The sequence below is a fragment of the Haliaeetus albicilla genome, chromosome 17, assembly GCF_947461875.1.
Source record: "Haliaeetus albicilla chromosome 17, bHalAlb1.1, whole genome shotgun sequence".
In the NCBI taxonomy this organism is placed as follows: Eukaryota; Metazoa; Chordata; class Aves; order Accipitriformes; family Accipitridae; genus Haliaeetus; species Haliaeetus albicilla.
In genome coordinates this window covers 12601789-12623536 of record NC_091499.1, presented here as the reverse complement: position 1 = coordinate 12623536, position 21748 = coordinate 12601789, and the positions used below count along the sequence as shown (strand labels likewise).

The 21748-nt window shown below is 38.5% G+C and overlaps 1 protein-coding gene across 2 annotated transcripts in view; it reads left to right on the top strand.

Moving 5' to 3' along the window:
* Positions 1–21748, top strand: part of MDN1 (midasin AAA ATPase 1) — a 102935-nt gene that overhangs the window by 27355 nt on the left and 53832 nt on the right. For both annotated transcript variants that reach the window (XM_069804854.1, XM_069804855.1), the window contains exons 19-43: positions 181–277; positions 1294–1407; positions 2048–2195; positions 2363–2473; positions 3297–3448; positions 3936–4114; positions 4377–4585; positions 5689–5835; positions 6592–6733; positions 6858–6992; positions 7069–7207; positions 8170–8308; positions 8403–8533; positions 10056–10200; positions 11325–11454; positions 12569–12802; positions 13571–13768; positions 15246–15454; positions 15981–16103; positions 17366–17563; positions 17655–17762; positions 18867–19055; positions 20176–20265; positions 20378–20638; positions 20786–21056. In XM_069804854.1, coding sequence (XP_069660955.1) covers positions 181–277; positions 1294–1407; positions 2048–2195; positions 2363–2473; positions 3297–3448; positions 3936–4114; positions 4377–4585; positions 5689–5835; positions 6592–6733; positions 6858–6992; positions 7069–7207; positions 8170–8308; positions 8403–8533; positions 10056–10200; positions 11325–11454; positions 12569–12802; positions 13571–13768; positions 15246–15454; positions 15981–16103; positions 17366–17563; positions 17655–17762; positions 18867–19055; positions 20176–20265; positions 20378–20638; positions 20786–21056 — 3999 coding nt within the window. The remainder of the gene's footprint in view (positions 1–180; positions 278–1293; positions 1408–2047; positions 2196–2362; positions 2474–3296; positions 3449–3935; positions 4115–4376; positions 4586–5688; positions 5836–6591; positions 6734–6857; positions 6993–7068; positions 7208–8169; positions 8309–8402; positions 8534–10055; positions 10201–11324; positions 11455–12568; positions 12803–13570; positions 13769–15245; positions 15455–15980; positions 16104–17365; positions 17564–17654; positions 17763–18866; positions 19056–20175; positions 20266–20377; positions 20639–20785; positions 21057–21748) is intronic.

The following is a 21748-nucleotide window of genomic DNA, read 5'->3' as shown; positions in this document are numbered from 1 at the left end:
GAGATAATTCTGATAAAATCACATGGGGTTATTCTTTGAAAACTTTTCACCATGGTGTTTTAAGAAAATGGCATAGTGCAGTAATAGAAAACTGACTTAGATGAAATATACCTCATTTAACATAATAAGTAACCTATGTGTAGCATTAACCTTATGTCTCTTATTTCTGTTTTGCTTTAGAGCCTCTTGTCCGTCACCCTGATTTTCGCTTGTTTGCATGCATGAATCCAGCTACAGATGTTGGAAAGAAAAATCTTCCTCCAGGAATAAGAAACAGGTAGGAAATAATGATGCTGTGACAAAATACTTAGTCACTGTCTTTTTCGGAGTTTAACTAGCTTCACAAGTTGACCCAGTGAAGAATGCCTTATTTGAAGCCTGAGGATATAAGTCTGAACTCAAATTAACTTCCTGTGAGAGGCGCTTTCCACATCAGGGTGAAGGTTTTTCATGAAATAGCATCGGGAAAATACTTGTGTAAAGTTGCTGAGCATGAGCAAATGGTCTAGCAGTAGTGTAGAGTGTTGTCACTGGGGGCAGCAAAATGATTTACAATTAAGCTGTCAGTGCCCAGGAGTTCTACTGCAGCAGTTTATGTATCTGATGGGGATAATAAAGACAAGTGCTTTGTGTTTAACAGCCTTTCTCTTAACTCAGAAGAGTTGATGATCCTTGCAAAAAGCTGTGTATCCAACCTTGTTCATTCAGGAGGGTGGTTTACACAGTGGAGCAGTTGTGTGATATTCAAAATATTTAACTTGTGATCTTCAAACATTTAAGCTGTGGCCAGGAAATTGGAATTGTGGCAAATCCATTCTTCAGTACTACCTGTTCCTGGATGCAAAGATCTTCTGCTTGTATTTGTTGCAGTTTCTCTCACGAGTGCCAAAAGTCACATGTGTAGTCCCTTATGAGATTCATAAACACTGTGCAAGACTGTAGAGGGGCCCTAACTATATGTAACTAATCGTTTGTAGTTGTTAGTGGCAAAGTAAGATTTTATCGCTATTAGCTCTCCTGGCTTAGTAGTGAAAGGAAAGAAAGTTAGTGTAGTACAGAAGAAAGGGGACTTCAGCATGGCTTGTTAAGTTTAAATGAATTTATATTTGCATTTGTCAAAAATATCCACCCCTCTGAAGTTAATGGTATTGCTTAGTTGGTTTAAGTTTCCTGTCGTGTGTCCTGAGCTATTGTTTGCAGTTGTAATGCATGGTATGGAAGGGCTGCAGACTCATATTCAACACCCAATGCAAATATACCAGACTAACTAATGATTTGATTTGATTCTTACAGGTTTACTGAACTTTATGTAGAAGAACTGAGAAATGAAGGAGACTTGCAAGTTCTTATCATGGATTATCTGAGAGGCTTGAATGTGAACAAAAATACAGTACAAGGAATTGTGAAGTAAGTTGGTTGCAATCTCCTTAAATCCTTGATGGAATAAGTCACAAAAAGAAAGTACGTAACTGTAGTCTGTAGTTAGACTGTTTTGGGAAATGCTATAATGCTTCCTACGCAGCAGTTTGCATGGCTTTAGGAAACAGAAGAGTGTAGACATCCATCCTCTTAATTCTGAAGGTTTCTCTACTTGTGGGGAGGTTTCTTATTCAGAATTGCTTTCTTGGTGGCACCAGTTAAAAGGCACGGTTGTTGCAGTTCTCTTTCGCATCTGAGACTAAAATGGTTTGTTTCTGTAGATCATACCAATGAAAGTCTTGTGTGTTTATCAAGTTACCTTTCTTTCCCCTAGGTCAAGGTGTACTATCTCACTGCATTAACCTGAAGAAATGTTACATGTTTAGAATACTTTGAGTTTATAGTCATTCTCTTTGTATCAAGCTTTCTCAGAAATATGATTCTAAAATATTCTGTTGCCTTGCTTCACTGACTATACAGATGGCAGAGTTTGGCATGGCTTTCCTAACCTGGAGCTTTTAGAAAAAGTAACAGTTAAAGATAAGCTTAAGTGTTCATACTTTGGGTTTAATTCCTTAGAGCAATGGTGTGATCAGTAACAGCACTGTGTAACTCTTTATTTTTACAGCTTTTATTTATCCGTGAGAAAGGAAGCAGAAACAAAGCTGGTGGATGGAACTGGCCACAGACCTCACTATAGTCTCCGTACACTTTGCAGGGCATTGAGATTTGCAGCGTCTAATCCATGTAGCAGCATACCACGCTCACTGTATGAGGTGATTACCTATGTTGGGGTTTGTTTCAGTGTGTATTTGCTACAAAGACTGTTTGGATAAAGGATAATCCTCTCTTCTAAGTGCAGTATTGAACAGAAATGATTCTTTAATTTTTTTTTTTCCTAATGATTTTTCATTTTATCACTCAAAATTATTCTTCTTCTTAGGGCTTCTGTTTGAGTTTCCTGACGCAGCTTGACAGAGGTTCTCACCCAGTAGTTCAAAAGCTAATATGCCAGCATATAGTCTCTGGCAACATCAAAAGCCTTCTCAAGCAGGTAGGTAACTAAGCCTATATAGAGCTGTTTAGTATTCAGAGTAGAATTTATTTTTAGTTGTCTTCTCTGCCTTTTTCTTCTACATTTCCTTCTTGCAGTCCTGTTTTTCATGTTACAAAGATAAGAACTAGGAAAAAAAATGAATACTGTTCCTTCGTAATTTTTTTACTTTGGCTTGAAATGCCCATATGTTAGCTAGTTTATTTGTTAATTTGAAAAAATATGGAAGTCTGAATAATTACAGCATTGTGGAGTGTGGGCAGCTTAATACAGCTTTCACAGACTTTTGAGGAGCTTTCACAGGCTTTTTATTTTTAGACTCCAAATTCAGAACATATGGTTACGAAGCAAACATCTGTGCTTTGTCTCTAATGGGAAAGGAAGAATCTCACTAGTGCTGGGAGCCCAGTATGAGTTTTGCATGGGGGCCTGGGCAGGTGGGATGGGGAAGCCAGTTGTAAGAGATAGGTATTTGTTTCAGAATAAACCCCTTCGTATTAGAAAATATGTATGAATAGAAAAAGATAAAAGCCAATTTCCTGCTTGGAAGTGTACTTTAAAATTCAGTGCTAGGACTCTTGAGACGTTTTTATCTTCGTGGCACTGGCAAAGATTCCTGCTTCGTGACCTTGAAATAATCTGGTCAGGCTTTTGCTGTAATTTGCATTCTGTGACAAGGGGCAGCGCTTACTGCAGGAGTGCTCAGGGATGAATTTAAAATTACTTCTTACAGAATACATTGCAGTGGTGTCAACAATAGTTGTCTTCATTAGCAAATTGAAACTCATTTGTATAATCTGTTATTTCTGTCATGTCTCCTTAGCAAATACCAAAACCCCAAGGAGGGAGATTTATACTTATAGAGGGATACTGGATTTCAGCTGGGGATAAAGAACCTACTGTAGATGAGACTTATGTGCTAACCCCTTCAGTCAAGCTTAATCTGAAAGACATTGCCAGAGTTGTGTCTGCAGGGTAAGTCTGTTTCAACTTTTCCATTAAAAAACTAAGTTAAAGATGTTTATTTTGGCCTTGAGTGTAGGTGCCTGTCTAGCCTTTATGGTTTGGCATGAGTAATGTCCATCGCCTTCTACTTTACAGTTAACTTTTCATTATAAAGTGACTTGAATTTATATGTGTATTTCTTGTCTCCTTAAACTATCTTACCGCCATACCTAGTTTTAATTAAATGATAATCTAGAGATTTGCAGTTAAAATAACCTGCTTATTTCACACTGCCATGTAAAGCTTCATGGGTAGCAGTTAGCACTTGGGAGTAAAGTTACTTGTGTTCCCCTGTTAGTGTATGATCTTGGATACTCCAAGTGAGTTAAGTGGTGATATTTTGGTAATGTAGTTTTGGTGATGTAGATCTGTGAAAATTTCAAATCATGTTGATATCTTCTATATGAGAAAGATATGCCTTGTGCTTCTAAACCACTATTTTGGTCATTGCTTTTAGGACTCATCCAGTACTGATTCAAGGAGAGACCTCTGTTGGTAAAACCAGTTTAATTCGCTGGTTGGCTGCTGCTACTGGGAATCATTGTGTAAGGATTAACAATCATGAGCATACTGACATCCAGGAATATATTGGCTGTTATACATCGGATGCCTCTGGGAAGTTGGTATTTAAGGAAGGTGGGTGGGCATATTATACTTACTCCAAATTCCTGTCTCACTTCACTGCTTTTTTCTTCTTAAGAGTTCATGTTTGTCCTATCATACTTGTCCTACTGGACATAAAGAAGACAATTCAACAGCTTAAACAATACTGTTGCTTCCATCTCTGGATTACCATTTATACTGAGTGAAAACTGGTTGCTAGAAGTATGTGAATTCATGCTTCTGTTACATTTAGTTTGTTAGATTTTTATCTAGGACTTTTTCTGTTCCCTCCAAGGCATTCTCATAGATGCAATGAGAAAAGGTTACTGGATTGTTCTAGACGAATTGAATTTGGCTCCCACTGATGTTCTGGAGGCTCTCAACCGTTTGTTGGATGATAACAGGGAGCTGTTCATTACTGAGACCCAGGAAGTTGTCAAAGCTCACCCTCGCTTCATGCTTTTTGCTACGCAGAATCCTCCAGGGCTTTATGGTGGCAGAAAGGTCTGTATAATCTCTTCCCTTTAGTAGCTACGACTCTAGGGAATTGATCTCTCTCGTAGTTTTTGCATCACACTTCTTTCAGATGCATAGCGCAGAATTAATGTGAAACTGTCAAGAGGTAGAGAGTTGAGGTGGCTGTGGACTAACTTTCAGTACAGCTGGATTCTGTTTAGGTTAGTTGCTTGTTTTGCAGATACCGAATTTCTAATTAATTTTGAGTAGTAGAGATCTAAGTGCTTTACTGAACTGGAGTTCATGTATATTATATTTGACTCAGCATTTCTTGTCCAAGAACATTGGAGAAGAGATTTGACTTAGGCTATTGATGTCCATTTTGTACTGGTTTTGGCTGCAATAGTTAATTTTCTTCATAGTGTCTGGTATGGTGCTATGTTTTGGATTTGTCACCAAAACAGTGTTGATAATGCAGAGATGTCTTAGTTATTGCTGAGCAGTGCTTGCATAAAGCCAAGGCCTTTTCTGCTTCTCACACCACCCCACCAGCAAGTAGGCTGGGGGTGTACAAGAAGCTGGGAGGGGACACAGCTGGGACAGCTGACCCCAGCTGAGCAAAGGGTTGTCGTGTATCATATGACATCATGCTCAGCATATAAAGCTGGGGGAAGAAGAAGCAAGGGGGGGGATTTTCAGTGTTTGTTTCCCCAAATAACCATTGTGCATGATGAAGCCCTGATTCCCTGGAAATGGCTGAACGCCTGCCTGCTGATGGGAAGAGGTGAATGAATTCCTAATTTTGCTTTGCTCATGCACACACATCTTTAGCTTTATCTATGAAACTATCTTCATCTCAACCCACAAGTTTTCTCACGTTTACCCCTCCGGTTGTCTCCCTCATCCTATTGTCGGGGGAATTAAGCAAGTGGCTGTTTGGTGCTTAGCTGCCTACCACAGTTAAAACACAACATGTTTTAAAGCTTTTATCATAATCCAGACTCTCTCTTATGCTTTCTTTCAGCATTTATGTGTATGTACTAATTTGTATGCTATGACACTATATTTCCTTTGGATATGTGTGGGAAGATATATAACATGAAGAATATCAAAGGAAAAAGTTCAAGCAATAGTATGGTCTCGTATTTTAGGTTTTGTCCAGAGCCTTCAGAAATCGTTTTGTGGAACTGCATTTTGATGAACTGCCAAGTTCTGAACTGGAAACCATCCTGCACAAGCGATGCAGTTTGCCACCTTCTTATTGCAGCAAGCTTGTCAAAGTCATGTTAGACCTGCAAGTATGAGAGTCTTTCTTCTTTTTGCAGAAGACATGCAAACACATTTCAGCACTAAGTAATAGAAATTCCTTTGCAGGGAGAGGTGTTGCTAACAGGCAGGTGTTTAAAAACCTAAACCATAATTGATGGAAGAGAATCCACCAAAGTACTTAGTTCAGTGGTTAAGAGAGGGAATAGGGAAGGTGATGTCAGATCTGAGAGAAAGCTAGCAGCGAAAGAATTAATAACCAAAGGCCTTGGGATTTGATATGTAGAATAATCCCTTGCTCTGGATCCAAAGTACAGTATTGGATTTGTAGTTGTCTTTGGGTCATGCTAAATTTGGTATTATTTTTAAGCAGTAATTTTGCATGTGTTCTGACACTCCTGTGTTTAACAGGCATTTAACACTTAGTATGTAGCTAAAACTATCTCGTATTTAAAAGCAATTTTAGCAGCACAAACCAGAGCACACTTCAAAGTGCTAACATACATTTTGGTGTAGAACCTAATCTTTGCTTGGATTTTGTTTTATTTCAAGTACCTATTTTCTTCTTAGTATTTTTATTTATTATTATCTATATTATTTTGTACGTGGTACCTATCAAATACCCACTTAATGGTAATTTGAGTTTGGGAGTTGTGACAGTGGTAGACTTTTTTTTTTTTCATACAGTTTGTTTGAAGAAGTGTCACATCAGAGAGCACTGATTAGCTTTCTTTAAGTATTCGGATATGTTAATGGAAAAAATGGCTCACGTTTTGTTCTTATGACAGTCTTACCGCAGAGGTTCGACAGTGTTTGCTGGGAAGCATGGGTTCATTACCCTGCGGGATCTGTTTCGTTGGGCTGAAAGGTACAGATTGGCAGAACAGCTGGAGAAGGAGTATGACTGGCTTCAGCACTTAGCAAATGATGGTGAGCCCTGCTACCTCAGGTTTTTAAAGTGTCTGTAGAATTGCTTTCTAACCCTAGTTCTTAAGTATAAAGTTTTGTTGCTGATTGAGGTAGTAATTGCTTTCTCTCTTCCTCTGTTTTGTAGGTTTTATGCTTCTGGCAGGCAGAGTCAGGAAACAGGAGGAGGTGGATGTTATTCAGAGCGTCCTTGAAAAACACTTCAAGAAGAAACTATATCCGGAGTCTCTCTTCTCAGGGGAAAGTGTCAAAAAGCTACTGGGTGAGTTTCCTAGAAGGACCACACTGGTAGTTCTCTAGATGTGACTGAAGCTGATGGATTGCTTTGTGTTGTGCAGCTAAATCCTCCACGCGGATGTCAGTGATGGACAGAGATTTTAACCATATTGTCTGGACTCAAGGGATGAGGAGACTTGCCATTTTGGTGGGACGAGCCCTGGAGTTTGGTGAACCAGTACTTCTGGTGGGAGACACTGGGTAACCTTGCTTTTTATGATGCAGTTCTTTGTAGTGCTGCACCAGCCACTGGGTCAGACACAAAATGATTTTGTGGGCTTCAGTGCTTCTTTGATCTGGGACAATTTAAGCCTCTGTCATGGCAGACTTCCAGCTGCTGTTTTCCACAGTTCCCTTTTGAGGGGAAGCAATTACATCTCTTTCAGCACAAGTCTTTAAATGGGATTATCTGCATTATGTATATGACTACATAGAAATTATATAGAAAGTAGTAAAATTGAAGTGAGCTGACTTCTGTCCCTACCTTTCACAAGGTGCTCTGTAGAATCTCACAGTGCCTCACTGGAGAGGGTGCTTTTGGGGAATTGTGACATTTTTCTGTTTGAGAGCACATTTGCTTTACGTTTTCTAAGAGCTTGAATATGGCCTTGCTACTGCTTCTCACCCCTGCCACTGCCTCATATGCTGTAAAGGACGTTGTGGAAGTAGATGCTGTCTGCTCCTGTGCTGGAGAGTAAATTTTTCTAGGAGGGAAGGGAACAAAAGTGCAAGAAAAGGGATAAGGAAAATTATTTAAGTGTAATAAATGAGAACTCTAGGTACTTAGCAGTTTATTCCCTCAGACTTAGGCTTGGTCTAGACACGTAGCATCTTCAGTTTAGTGAAATGCTAGGCCAGTTGAGTACCTCTAGGGGCAGGCTGAAATAAATTTGACTTTGAACCTGCAGAAATCCATCAATGCAGATATTCATTTAAATTCAATTAAAGGCATCTTATGCAAGTCAGCAACAGTTGTGCCAAAAATGGCTTCATTTTGCATAAATTTCTTTCAAGGAAAGGAACAGAAGGAGTTTGGCATGCTGGGCCTTTGCCTCGTAGCTCTTCAATGAAAGTATGGATCCTGTCCAAAGTGAGCTGACTCTTTTTTTTTTTTTTTCTTTTTTTTTTTGTCATTCTTCCCTTTCCATTAAATTACTTTGCAGGTGTGGTAAAACTACCATTTGTCAGATCTTTGCAGCATTAACAAATCAGAAGCTATACTCAGTAAATTGCCACTTGCATATGGAGACTTCAGACTTCCTGGGAGGACTGCGACCAGTCAGACAGAGGTCGAAAGAGCAGGTTTGTCTTGCATCGATAGTAGTTTGGATGGTGTGACCATGGAAGCAAAAAGTGGCAATTATAATGACTTTTCAATTCTTTTTCCATTTCTTAGGAGGAATCTGACGGTTCTAGACTCTTTGAGTGGTGTGATGGACCTCTTGTTTTAGCAATGAAAGAGGAGGGTTTTTTCCTCCTCGATGAGATTTCTTTAGCTGATGATTCTGTACTAGAGCGACTTAACAGGTATGTCTTAAATGTGTTAGTATTAAGCATCCTCAGTGTGTCTATTCATTATGCAAACATGAGCGGGGTAAATCTAGCTTCTTTAAGGCACATTTGTTTCCTGGCCTGGGTGAGCTGCTCTCTTAATCGTATAGTTCTTGCTGGAAGGGAGAATGACCCAAATAACTCTGGCCTTGTTCATATTTCAACTTCTGTGCCAGTTTGCTTTGGTTTTCTAATTGTCATCCATCTGACAGAGGTGCTAGTTTTAATCACAGTAATACTTAGACAATTTTTTGCTGTTTGAAATTTTAATTACAGCTAGGGGGAAAGATAGTAAGGTAAGACAAGATGAAAGTGCCTTGTCTTGCCTAAGTCTTGATGTCTTAACTTACCTGGAAAAATAAAAGGTACTTTGATTGAAAAGCAGATATGTATATGTTTGCTTGACATACATTGGTACACTGATTATGTTGGCTTTGAATGCTTTGGTTGGGGCCATTACCTTCCATTTGGCTTTATAGTGCTGCTACAGACTGACCTGCACTCTAGTTGCTGAATTTGTTTCATGAACAAAAATAAGATGATTAAAGGATTTGCTTTATTCAGTAGCTCATGTCCCTGAATAAAGAAATTAAAAGCATAAACCCAAGTTCAGTTGAAACAGTTTAAACAATATCTGGAGACACTTTACAGCATGAGTCAAGTTGGAAAATAAAACTAAAAGTAAGATCTCCAGTTAACTATCTGCAACATTAATATTTTCAGCCTGTCAGTGAACTCTTGAAAATGATGTGTCTTGTCAAATCCCAGAAACAAAATTAGTTATTTCCCACTTGTGTGTGTAAAAAAATAATAATATATAAATTTAATTTCATTATCTGGTTACAGCAGTATCCCTAATTTTAGTTTTTTCCATTAGCCATTATACTGAGATGACTAGCAGCTATTTTTTCTACCATATCCAAACCCTCTGTTACAAGCTGGGGTTTTTTTCATTGTATTATTGCAGCTATCATTCTTTCATAAAGTTCAGTTAACCTCTTTGTTTTGATAGTGATACTGAGCAGTGTCTTTCTAAACAGGTAACAGCTCAAACTTTTACAGCTTTTAGTGTACAGTGAAGTACAGCTCATAAAACAAACAAAATCCCCCAAACCCGCAAAAACATAGTGGAAAGCTTCTCAGATGTGTAGTCTGTCAGCGTGAAGACTGGTTCATTGTACAGATTTCTTCATATAGCTCCTATGAATATCGATTTTGCCATTGCTTTTGTAAAGAGAGCTGTGAGATACTTTATTAGGTAAGGTTTTTGACAGATCATTTGATCTGAACCGTATCGACAAGGTTGGGAGGAGTTTCCTGCTGAACAAAATCAGAAATGTTCTCAACGGGGGAGGATGAATAGATTTAAAATCTTTATTATGAATTCTAGGGCAGTGAAAGTTTAATGAGGGCAATTTGTGTGATTTTCATTTTTAAGTGACCTTTTGAAGTGTGAAACTAAATTTAAAATAAGCAATTTTTTTAACCTTCTCTCTAGTGTTCTTGAAGCTGAAAAGACATTGGTACTTGCTGAAAAAGGTGGTCAAGATGATGAGGAGAACGAGGTAGAACTATTAGTTGCAGGAAAGAAATTTCGTATCCTTGCAACCATGAACCCAGGAGGTGACTTTGGGAAAAAAGAGGTAAATGTCAAAGCAACTGGAAGGACAGCATGCATCTTCTGGTCATATTGACTTGTTCAGTGATTGGAGGTGCAATGCAAAAATGCATCATGCCAGTTGTGGCATCCAGTGCTTCCTAGTAGGCATCTGCTTCATTACTCTAAAGGAGGTTTAGGGTCTATCTGTTTTCCATCACTTCTTTGTGCTGTCATTTTGACAATATAAGTCAATACTCACAGAATGTCAAAGAAAACTTCAGGCCTCTAAATACTCTAGGTAGGCTTGATATGTAGAATACTTCAAGTACAGGAAGTGTGTCTCATGAACCAAGTAAATCCAGTGCTAACATGAGTCTGGAGTAGCGTGAAGTTGCATAACAGATTATTCTCCCTAATACTGTTCAGAAAGTGACAGTTAGAAGCCATCTTGTCATTCTCAGTGAATATGAACATCACATCCCAAAAGACCTTTCTCATTAAATGAAAAAAAATCTGTTTCTGATTTCTGGCTTTAGGTAACTTGAGACAGGTTAAAAAGAATAAACCAAAACTTTTAAGCAGTGTTGAGAGGTAGCACTGAAAAAAACTATAAGCTCTTTTACCCAGAAGAAGATGGGTACTCCATTTAAGGTGGTTTCGACAGTACACAACAAGTCATTGTAAAGCCATGTATTTAAAGGGGATTTATTTCTGCATTGCATTTGTGCTAATGATTTTTGCTTGACTAATTCAGGCAGAGGAAGAGAGGAATTACAGAAACGAGTTGTAAATTAAGGCAAATTTCCGTGTGGTAGCTTGCTTCTATAAGCAAAGGGAGATTAAATAGCCATTGTTTGATACGTGATGCCCTAGAGTAAAATGGAGCTTTGGTGCTTGCAAACCAGCTCGGTTTCTTCCCATATTCCTTTGAACTTTCTTTGTCAGCCATTTCCTGCATTGATGCCACTACTAGAAATGTTAAAATCCACATTCTCTTGAAGATTCTGTTACAAAGTGGCCCTGTCAAAATTAGAAGGAAAGATCTAGCTTGGTCACTTTATTTATTTTTTGCAAGTACCGTGGCTAACGAGGCTATCGGTTAACTGCAACCTTAAGTAATGTGATGTAATGTAACTTGAATTGCTATGTCATTCTGCTCGTTTGCAGCTTTCTCCTGCATTGCGCAACAGATTTACAGAAATATGGTGTCCACAAAGCAATGGCCGTGATGATTTGATACAGATTGTAAAACACAATCTTCATCCAGGATTGTCTCTGGGTGGAATAAACCATCAAGGTGGGTACTTCTCTGTGTGTTGGTAGTCAAACGTTGTTAAGAAAAAAATTAGTTTGGAGACTGCTAAACTTTCTGCAGAATTTATATCACTGTGTCCCTCTTTCTTGTAAGTATATCTCTCTCTGAGGACAGTTATGAAATATTTTGGACTTTGTTCTTCCCTCATTATGTATGCTATATGGCTAGCTGGAAGTAAGTTCAAGGCTGTATTTACTTCACCATCCAGGTAGTTGAAATATCCCCAGCCCTTCAGTGCCCAATCTTAGTTTTAATGTAAGGTGTTGAAGGAACTGGTGCTTCATTTTCTGCCAGCAGCTTCATTGTTAGTATTAATCACTTGATTCTGTCTTGTTACTTGAATATAAAAGGGCCTGTAATGACAGCACAGGCACAGACTTACTCTTCAGTTATTCTGCCTGTTAGGATATAGAGTACCCATCCACGTTGCTCATGCGTTACAGCTTGTCCTGGTTTCAGCTGGGATGTAGTTAACTGTCTTCCTAGTAGCTGGTACAGTGCTGTGTTTTGAGTTCAGTATGTGAAGAATGTTGATAACACTGATGTTTTCAGTTGTTGCTCAGTAGTGTTTAGACTAGAGTCAAGGACTTTTCAGCTTCTCATGCCCAGCCAGGGCACCTGACCCAAACTGGCCAACAGTGTATTCCATACCATGGGACGTCCCATCTAGTTTAGGAACTGGGAAGTGGGGGGGCAGGGATTCGCCACTCGGGGACTGGCTGGGTGTCGGTCGGTGGGTGGTGAGCAATTGCCCTGCGCATCATTTGTACATTCCAATCCTTTATTACTACTGTTGTCATTTTATTAGTGTTATCATTATCATTATTAGTTTCTTCTTTTCTGTTCTATTAAATCGTTCTTATCTCAACCCAGGAGTTTTACTTCTTTTCCTGATTTTCTCCCCCCTCCCACTGGATGGGGGGGGAGTGAGTGAGCGGCTGCGTGGTGCTTAGTTGCTGGCTGGGGTTAAACCACGACAGAGCTGTACCTACTTTAGTGGTACTTTTTATACAACCATGTGGTAGATGTGACCAATAAAATTATTTGATAACTCGATTTTTTTGTTTGTTTGTTTTGTTTTTTACTCTCTTTTCAGGGGCTGACATAGCAGAGCTCATGATGGACTTTGTTGAATGGCTGACTAATCAAGAGTTTGGTCACCAGTGCATTCTCAGTGTGCGAGATGTCTTGTCATGGGTTAATTTTATGAATGTCATGGTAGAGGATGAAGAGTCGAATTCTGCCAAAGAATATAGCCTTCTTTACATTTCTCCAATGATGTCTTTTATCCATGCTGCATGTTTGGTATACATTGATGGAATAGGATCAGGTAAGTCTTCAGTGCTCATTTCAGTAAAAATAGAGAAATATGAAGGTATATATTTGTATTAATGTTTTTGAGTAGAATGCAAACACAATGCTTTGCTGCAGCATGGAACTCTTCTAGGAGAAGTTTTCGCTTCTGTTTAACAATATCCCATACTTCATATGCCTTTTTTGAGTTTCAGTAGCAAGAATTTGAATAATACAGCAAGCTTAAGTAAATTAGAGGTAGTAATAGTAATATTACAAAGGCTAGCACACAGATTAAGAAAGCCTGTGTTTTTTATTGAGTCTTCTGAGCTGATATGGTACTTAATTACGTGACCACATACTATTCCCTCACTCCCACCTCACGTGTCAGCACCTGTGTGTGCTAGCCTGTGTCACGTGCATAGCTCAGAATGCATCTTTGCACGTTTGGCCACTGGCCCAGCTGATAAATAGGAGATGTGGGAGTGGGGAAAAAGTGAGAAGCCACAAGAAATGCAGGGAAAGAAGGCCTGGGCGGACTATGGTGAGGTGTCAGGATGATGGTGATGGTAGAAGAAAGGGTTTGGGAAATAAGGTGTACTTAATTCTGTTGCTCACAGAACAATTTGTCCGTGGTAAATAGTACTGGAAGCACTGGCAAGCAAAAGCACTAATATGAAATATAAGCCTGAAACAGAATACTACACAAAAATGGCATCTGTGAAGGAATTGAGTTTCTTAATCGTAAGATGAACGTGCCTAGTTATGTTTTTTTTTGAAGCACACTTAACTTTTCTAATTACAGGTACAACATCCTGCTCAGCTGATATGGCTTTATTAGCTCGTGAAAAATGCCTGACATTCTTATGTGAGAAAATGAGTCAATTCCTTGAGCTGACTGATTATCAGAAGAATGAACTAAAGATTTATGACAGAACGAAGGAGAAAGAGTTTGTGTGGATGGACAACTTTATGGGAATCCACCCCTTTTTTATTCCAAGAGGCAAGAGATTTTGTGGGAGTGGGTGGACATTTATTCTGTGGTTTTTATTCCCAATAGTTCTGTTATTCACTTAATCTAAGTAGGATACCTGGACCATTACAGAACAATTTATAGTTTGTTCTCTAGCCTTAGAAAAATGCCTTTTCTGCCTCCAAGTGTGTTGATTGCAACTCGATCGCATTTATTAAGAAGACACATCTGTTAATTGCTTTATTCGATAGCTTTTTAAAATTACTGGTTAATGGCCCAATTTTAGTAGGGTTTTTTGGTGTAACAAAGCTTCCTTAATTTTGAGTTGTAATTTTCTGTCACTTTGCATGGTCAGAATGTCTGCTAACTTCCACTAACTGAAGTTACAGCTCATCCTGGCTGTTTTGTAGGGCATGGGAGTCAGGAGTCCTGGGTACCGTGCTAAACAGAATGTGGACTAATGCCCTGCCTTTCTGTAGCCTCTCAAAGGAGTCGTTGCAGTTTTTGCAAAATGTATTCCCTGCATTTCAGTTCCTCATGTGACAAATTAATGCAAATGGAACTATCAAAATACTGCTTTCTACCCTTAAAATACAGTGATGGGACTAAAAAGTGATGACTATGAGCTTTCTAGTTCAACTGGTTAGTTTTTAATATATGGAACCATGTGTTCCTAATGCCATATTAATCATTCATCTTTGAACATTTTGATATTCATGGATTGTGTTAGTCATGCAATTGTACAAGGTAATGCTTTTTTGTAAATTACTTCGTTTCCCTCTGCCAATTAGATCAAAAAAGGAAGGATCTCTTTCATACTAAATGGGTATCAAGATACGTAAGGTAGATTGGTGATAAATATCTTGTATACCTGAGCAATGCTGTATTACAGAATGTCAGAATGTATTACAGTGATGTCCCAGTGAGCTATACTGGCTGGAATTTGACAAACAAGCTCTGTACTCTTTCCTTGCTGTATGTCATAACAACAGTAAAGAAAATATGTGCCTAGCAGAGCACTTTAATTAAGGCACTCTTCCTTCACAGAACTGGCAGTGAGTGTATGGAACAGATTAATATGTTGTTCTATAACATGACTGAATTGTGTCCTTCAGTGCCAAATTTTCAAAAGCTGCTTTTGAGTTTTAGATCCACATGTCTGAAGCACAAGGACGGATTTATGATTTTTCAGTAATAGATCTCTAGTTTGGGTAATGAATGGGGAAGTGTCAGAAGTTTCATGGCAAAATACATTGTATATTCATATGTTTTTTGCAAAATTCAACATAAATATGCGGAGATGGGCTGAGACACAGCTGTGGGTCAAACAAAGTATACATGCCAGATCTCTGAGAATGGGATACAAGCTTGATCTCCATTACTTGCTGTAATGAGATCAGCAATTAACAGACAGAATGAGCTCATTCAGAAGCACACTGTCAGCAGTTCCAGCATAAACAAACATTCTGGTTTAATTGTTTTCTGGTTTACCTTTCCTTTGTTTTAGGCCCTGTTCTCCAGAGGAACAGCATTACAGATTATGCTCTAAATGCCGGGACTACAGCAGTGAATGCGCAAAGACTATTAAGAGCCCTACAGCTTAACAAACCTATTTTGTTGGAGGGGTCACCAGGAGTGGGCAAGACCAGTCTAGTTGCTGCCCTGGCAAAAGCCTCGGGAAACTGTCTTGTTCGAATCAACCTGTCTGAGCAAACGGTAGAGTAAAATATTATCTTTGTAACTTAGTGTTTATGGCAGGGGGGATGCTTTGTTTAACTTAAAAAGCGTAGTTCTTTTTAACTTTGGCACTGAGTTTGAAAGTCAGCTTTTCCTTCTTGGTCTCAAGATAAAACTAAATGGGAAGGGGGAAACAGAAAAAGTGGTGAGCTTCTGTGAGCAAATACCAATTCCCAGACTTTTCTGTTCTTTTCAAGTGAAGACATGCGTATCTTTGTCTACTGTGTTTTTCTGCAAAGTTACTTGAAAACAGCTTTAAGGCTTTTTAGCTTTTCTGTTCCAATTTAATTTTTTGTTGTTAAATATAGTAGCGGGTCACTGGAATCCTATCATGGAAAAACTTTTAGCATCTTGCAATTACTGAATTTTTTTAAATAGAGCTAAAATGTAGGTATTAAAAGGGGAGGGAGAAAATGTGAAGTACAGTTAACAAAGGCTTTTTATGAACTTTTGTGGAGTTTTGTAATTTCTGCTCTCCCCAATCACCCATTCTCTGCTCCCAAAGGATGTGACAGACTTGTTTGGGACAGACTTGCCTGTTGAAGGTGGGAAGGGAGGAGAATTTGCCTGGCGTGATGGACCACTACTAGCAGCATTAAAGGCTGGACACTGGATTGTATTAGATGAGGTAAATTCAAGTTGGGGGCACAAATAAAATAGAATGTTCTGGAAAAGCAAAGGTGATGATTTGGCCTGTAGGATAAATACCTTCAAGGGTTGATGACTGAACTAAATTTTGCTTACTTTTAGTTATGTGCATCTAGTGCCACATTGAAGGTGATCATTCCGTGTAAGAGAAAATTAATCTCCCTCTACTAAGTCACTCTGCCCATTGGCCCTCTGCAGAGGGAGTGCAAAAGACTGGCTTTGACTAGACCTCTTTTAGACAAGAGAACAAGGATTGAATCCCAGCCTAAATTACTGCAGAAATCCAAGGATAGCTTTGATTTACATTTGAAAGTTTTTGGGGAGAGTGTCAATGGAAGTTTTGGTATGCTCTTACATGGATATAATTTCACTGAAATAGGAAGTGTTTTGTTGGAACTAATACACTGTGTTGGGTACTGATGTAATTGAGATGAAGAGTTCCATTTTGCCAGTATAAGCTATCCTGCGACCACAGGTTGGTTCATGTATCTTGTAGCAAGTGCTTTCAAGCATATGCATGCACAGAGCTCACTTCTTGGCAACGTGCATTCTAATTATTGCAGAGTGCAAAATCTTAGAATCATAGAATCATTTAGGTTGGAAAAGACCTTCAAGATCATCGAGTCCAACCATCATCCATGCCCACTAAACCATGTTCTGGAGTACCCCGTCTACTCGCTTTTTGAATACCTCCAGGGATGGTGACTCCACCACTTCGCTGGGCAGCCTATTCCAATGTCTGACAACCCTCTCAGTAAAGAATTTTTTCCTAATATCTAACCTAAATCTCCCTTGCCGCAACTTGAGGCCTTAAATCTTTAGCTGTTTGTATACCTTTTTTTTTTTTTTCCTATTGTGAAGAATATCACTTTAAACAACCGTTATATTTAAATAACCCAGACTGCCTTCCTTTAAAAACCAAGCAGACAAACAAAGCCCTCTGAATGTCACAAACGTATGAACGTAAGTTCAGAAGACACATCTTGAACATGCAGATTTTACAATGGAGAACTGTTTTGTTATCATGGTGAAAACACAGTACAAATAGCAAGTGCACATAAGGAAAAGTGTTAGTTAGTTGCTCCAATGTAATAACAGTGTAGCTAAAGGTAATAACATATGGCAGTGCTAGAACAGCAGAGAAATTGAATTTACCTTCTGTGTATCCCAGACTGTTAAACTAGAAATCATGCAGAAGTGTTTTCTGGAGCATTAATATTGTATCCTTATTTCTTTCCTCAGTTGAATCTGGCTTCTCAGTCTGTATTAGAGGGGCTAAACGCATGCTTTGACCACAGAGCAGAGATTTATGTTCCAGAATTGGGAATGAATTTTCATGTACAGCACAAGATGACTAAGATTTTTGGATGCCAGAATCCGTACAGACAAGGAGGTGGAAGAAAGGGTCTGCCCAAGTCCTTTCTTAATAGATTTACACAGGCAAGCTTATTTGTTTGGTTTAAACTATGTCATGATCCTGTCTTGTAATGTTCTGCCTATAACAACACTCGGCATGCTCTTGATTCTACAGGTGTATGTTGATCCACTGTCAGCAGAAGATATGGAGTTTATTGGGAATACGCTGTTTCCTGCTATTGATAAAAGTATTACTGCTAAAATGGTTGCTTTCAATAACAAGGTAAGTATATATTTTAATTTCTTTTGTGTAGAAGTAGGCAGAATGCAGTAAGATTTAAAAAATTAAGTCTAATGTTATATTTTCCAAGCATTTTCATAGAGAAGTGCGTGGGTAAAAAATAGGAATAGACGTCTATGTAGAAGAAAGTGAAGAACACCACTAAAACCCACCTGAATTCTTGTACCACTACAATCAGATACTTGGTTGATAACTGAAGAGGCATTATTTTTCACAGAAGATTATATATATATATATATATATATATGTAAAAGGCTTTGTTCTACAAAAGGTAGAAACAATTATGGTTTGATAGCTTGGTGAAGTGAGTTGAGAAAATAATGGGTTTCTACACATGGATTATTCTTGAAGCTCAAACAAAATGAGCTGTATCTTAACAAGAACTGAAATGTTTCTATTTCTGTTTCTGGTCTGAATTTTTAATCTGCTCTTTATTATGGGATGTTGTTAGTGAAAGCAGCATCTGACCTTTACAGAAGCAGAAGCTTGTAAGGATATGTGGCATTCTTCTGGAACACTGAGAGACCAATAAAAGGAAAGTCTTTCCTGATAGGATTTGTCTATGGCAAAGGATTCAGAGATGCTCAGATCTAAAATTTTGCTAATATAAAACCTTTTCAACAAGCATTAATTGCAAGGCATCAACTTAATAGCTATTTTGTGGCTTAGATGCTGCCATTTTGTGCAAAGTGCAGGATATAAAATTCACAGTAAGAATTTTATTTATGATCATGCTTCTGAAATTGTGTTCATGTCACGAAACAAAAAAGTGTAGTAATATTAAGAGAAAGTAGTGTTCTGTGGCCTTACATAAGATGTTTTGTGGCAGCATCTTACTGAATACTCATGTATAGAGTGAAGAGTAAAAAAGAAAATTGAGCTGAATGTTAGAGAATTAGTAGAGGAGAGACAAACTAAAATTAACCTTTAGTTCCTGACATCTTCAGAAAAATGAATACAGCTTGCTCTTTCTATTGTCCTCTGTCTTGTAAGCAGTGCCAAAGGCAGAAGTTCAGTTGAATTAATATTTGAAGACCAGCACGAGTGGAATAAAAGATTTTTTTTTTTAATTGCTACTTTTTCCAGATTGACAAAGAAATAATGGCTGAAAAAAAGTGGGGACAGAAAGGAGGACCCTGGGAGTTCAATTTACGTGATCTTTTCCGCTGGTGCCAGCTTATGCTTGTTGACCAGTCACCAGGATGTTATGATCCAGGCCAGCATGTATTTTTGGTATACGGAGAAAGAATGAGAACCAGGGAAGACAAAGAAAAGGTGAGCCATGTGTTCTCCTTCTTTGCTCTTCAGATTGTCAGGAAGTATTTCTAGAAATCCAGGTGTAAATTTGAAGATACCTTGCAATTCATTCATAGGCATTACCTCTTACAAAAGAAAAATAAGTTGGTTTGGGGTTCTGAGGTTTAACATATGTACCTGCTCCTCTTGTCATTTAAAATATCAATTTAATTACCTACTAGTATAAAAGCAGAAAGCTGGTGTGAATGAAGACAAGTAGAATAACAAAGGACTTAAATAGAGCAAAACACGACATATTCTTGTGTGATTCTGTATTAAATAATAACGTTCTCATAAAAGTTTTGTGGGTTGCATGCATATTTGTGAGGAAAGAGAAGATAGGGAGCAGAGAAGAGAAATGGCACTGAGATATGGAGAGATTCTTAAAGTTAGGGTTTAAAAGCATTTATGTCAGTACAGTAAGTAAAAATAACGTCCTGTAATTCTGCCCTTCCCTGCCAGCATTTTTAAATTGTTCTGGCTTGGATTGCTTTTATTGACTTTTATTTATCTGTCATTTCTTTCATCTGCCTGTCAAATTGCTCCCCTCATTCTGTTAAACTCACTGCTTAAGGTTCCTCTAATAAAACACACTCACTGCAGTTGTTATTCCACCTTTGCCACCTACTTATCCCTCTTTTGCCTAGAAATCTTTTGCTTTTGTTTAATTTCACATCATTTAAATGGTACTAAACTAAAAGTTAATCAGATTGTAAGACTGAAGTTACTGACTGTATGTGACTGGATATTTTTCTCCTGGGTTTATTTTCCCCTTCCTGTAGTAGTATTATATTTTTGAGTGTTATCAAAGGTTATTTATGGAGTGAGTTCTTTTGCAGTATTTTGTTAAAGAGAAACATTACTTAGAGTATTTCAAGTCACAGGAAAGCACAGTTAATGAAAGGGGTTGCTATGGGCAGGTCACACTCGCTTTAATTGCTTGCAGCACTTTGAATGAAATGACACTTGTGATTAAACTGTGTTAGTTACTATCACACCACTGTGGAGCTGAGAGGGAAGGCTACTTTAGAAGTAAATTTTTAGAACAATGGATAACTTAAGATTGATAAGTCTCTTTTTGCTCTTTTGAATGTTTTAGGTTATATCTGTATTTAGAGACATTTTTGGCCAGGAGGCTGATGTGTATACAGGAACCAGAGAGTTTCACATCACTCCATATAATGTTCAGGTAAGCTGTTGACAAGAAGTTTTGTGAGTGGGGAGAGAAGGAGGTGAATTGCACAACTGAGCTCTCATTTGCCTCTTTGAGTACTCACCCATGCGTGTCTCGTGCCTTCCAGATTGGTTATTCAGTTCTTTCTCGTGGCAACTATGTTCCTCGTCCTGGCAGAAATCTCTCACTTCTGCATCATTCACTGCAGTCTCTCGAGTCCATAATGAAATGCGTGCACATGAGCTGGATGGTCATCCTGGTTGGCCCAGCAGCTGTTGGCAAAACCAGTCTTGTTGAGCTGCTGGCCCATCTGACTGGCCATCGACTGAAAATCATGGCAATGAACAGTGCGATGGATACAACTGAACTCCTGGGTGGATTTGAACAGGTAAATACTGTTTTGGTAATATGGCAATATTTCTCCTTCCTACCTAATAGTGGTCAGTCCACTGTGATCTTAGTGTTTAAGCACCAAATGGAGCCTTAGGCACCATAACCTTCTGGATGAACTAACTCCATAATGGCATGTTTGCAGGTTGATATCAATAGGCCATGGCAATGCCTGTTGGAAAAAGTGGAGAATGCTGTGAGCACACTAGTGAGGGACAGTCTTCTTCTGACAGAAATTTGTGCAGATGATGCTGAACTTGTGCTGCGTGCTTGGAGCAGTTTCATTCTGAATTACAAACCCAAGTCTCTGGGTGAAGAAAGTAGAAGTGTTACAGCTGAATTAGTGAGCAAACTGGAGGGAATACTTGTACTTACCCAGCGACTAAACAACAAAATAAATTCTTATTCAAAGGCAGGTATGTATGGTGAGTGATTTGAAGTAAGACTATATGTTCCTCTGAAGAAAATAAGAGAAATACATAAAACCGCAGTGAATGCTTGAGAAAACTTGGGGGGTTTTTGTAGGTTTTTCTATGTTGCTTCATACTACTTCATACTTATACTTCAGCCTTGCTTCTGAAAAGGTTACGTTGGTGACGGTTCTTCAGGTTTATTTTTTGTGTGGTTACACCTGGTAGCGATCAGTAGTCCACACCGAAATTCTCCTGAACTGAACTACTCAACATATGATGTAATACAGCTCTTGCCTTGTATTCCTAAGAAATGTAATTCGGATATTTTATTCTAGCATTTGTTCTCTGAAGCATTGATCACCTGAGCTTTACAAATGTCAGCAGAATAACGTGTGGGGTTTTTTTCTTTTTTCTTTTTTTTTTTTTTTTAATAATTGCCTAAAATACGGCATTAATATCCATCAGACTTCCTCTTGTGGGGGAGAAGAGATGGAGAAAAGTGTCAGTCTACGTTATATTTCTCTGTGCTTGCAAACCCCCTCTGTCCTCATGGATTTTGCCCATGGGAGGCTACTTGAAGATGAGACCCTCTGCTGTTATGTTCCCCTAAAAAGTAGGAAGCATGTATGTTTATTAACAAAATAACTACTATTTTTCTTCAATGGAACAGGAAGCTACCTTAATGTAGCTGTAGT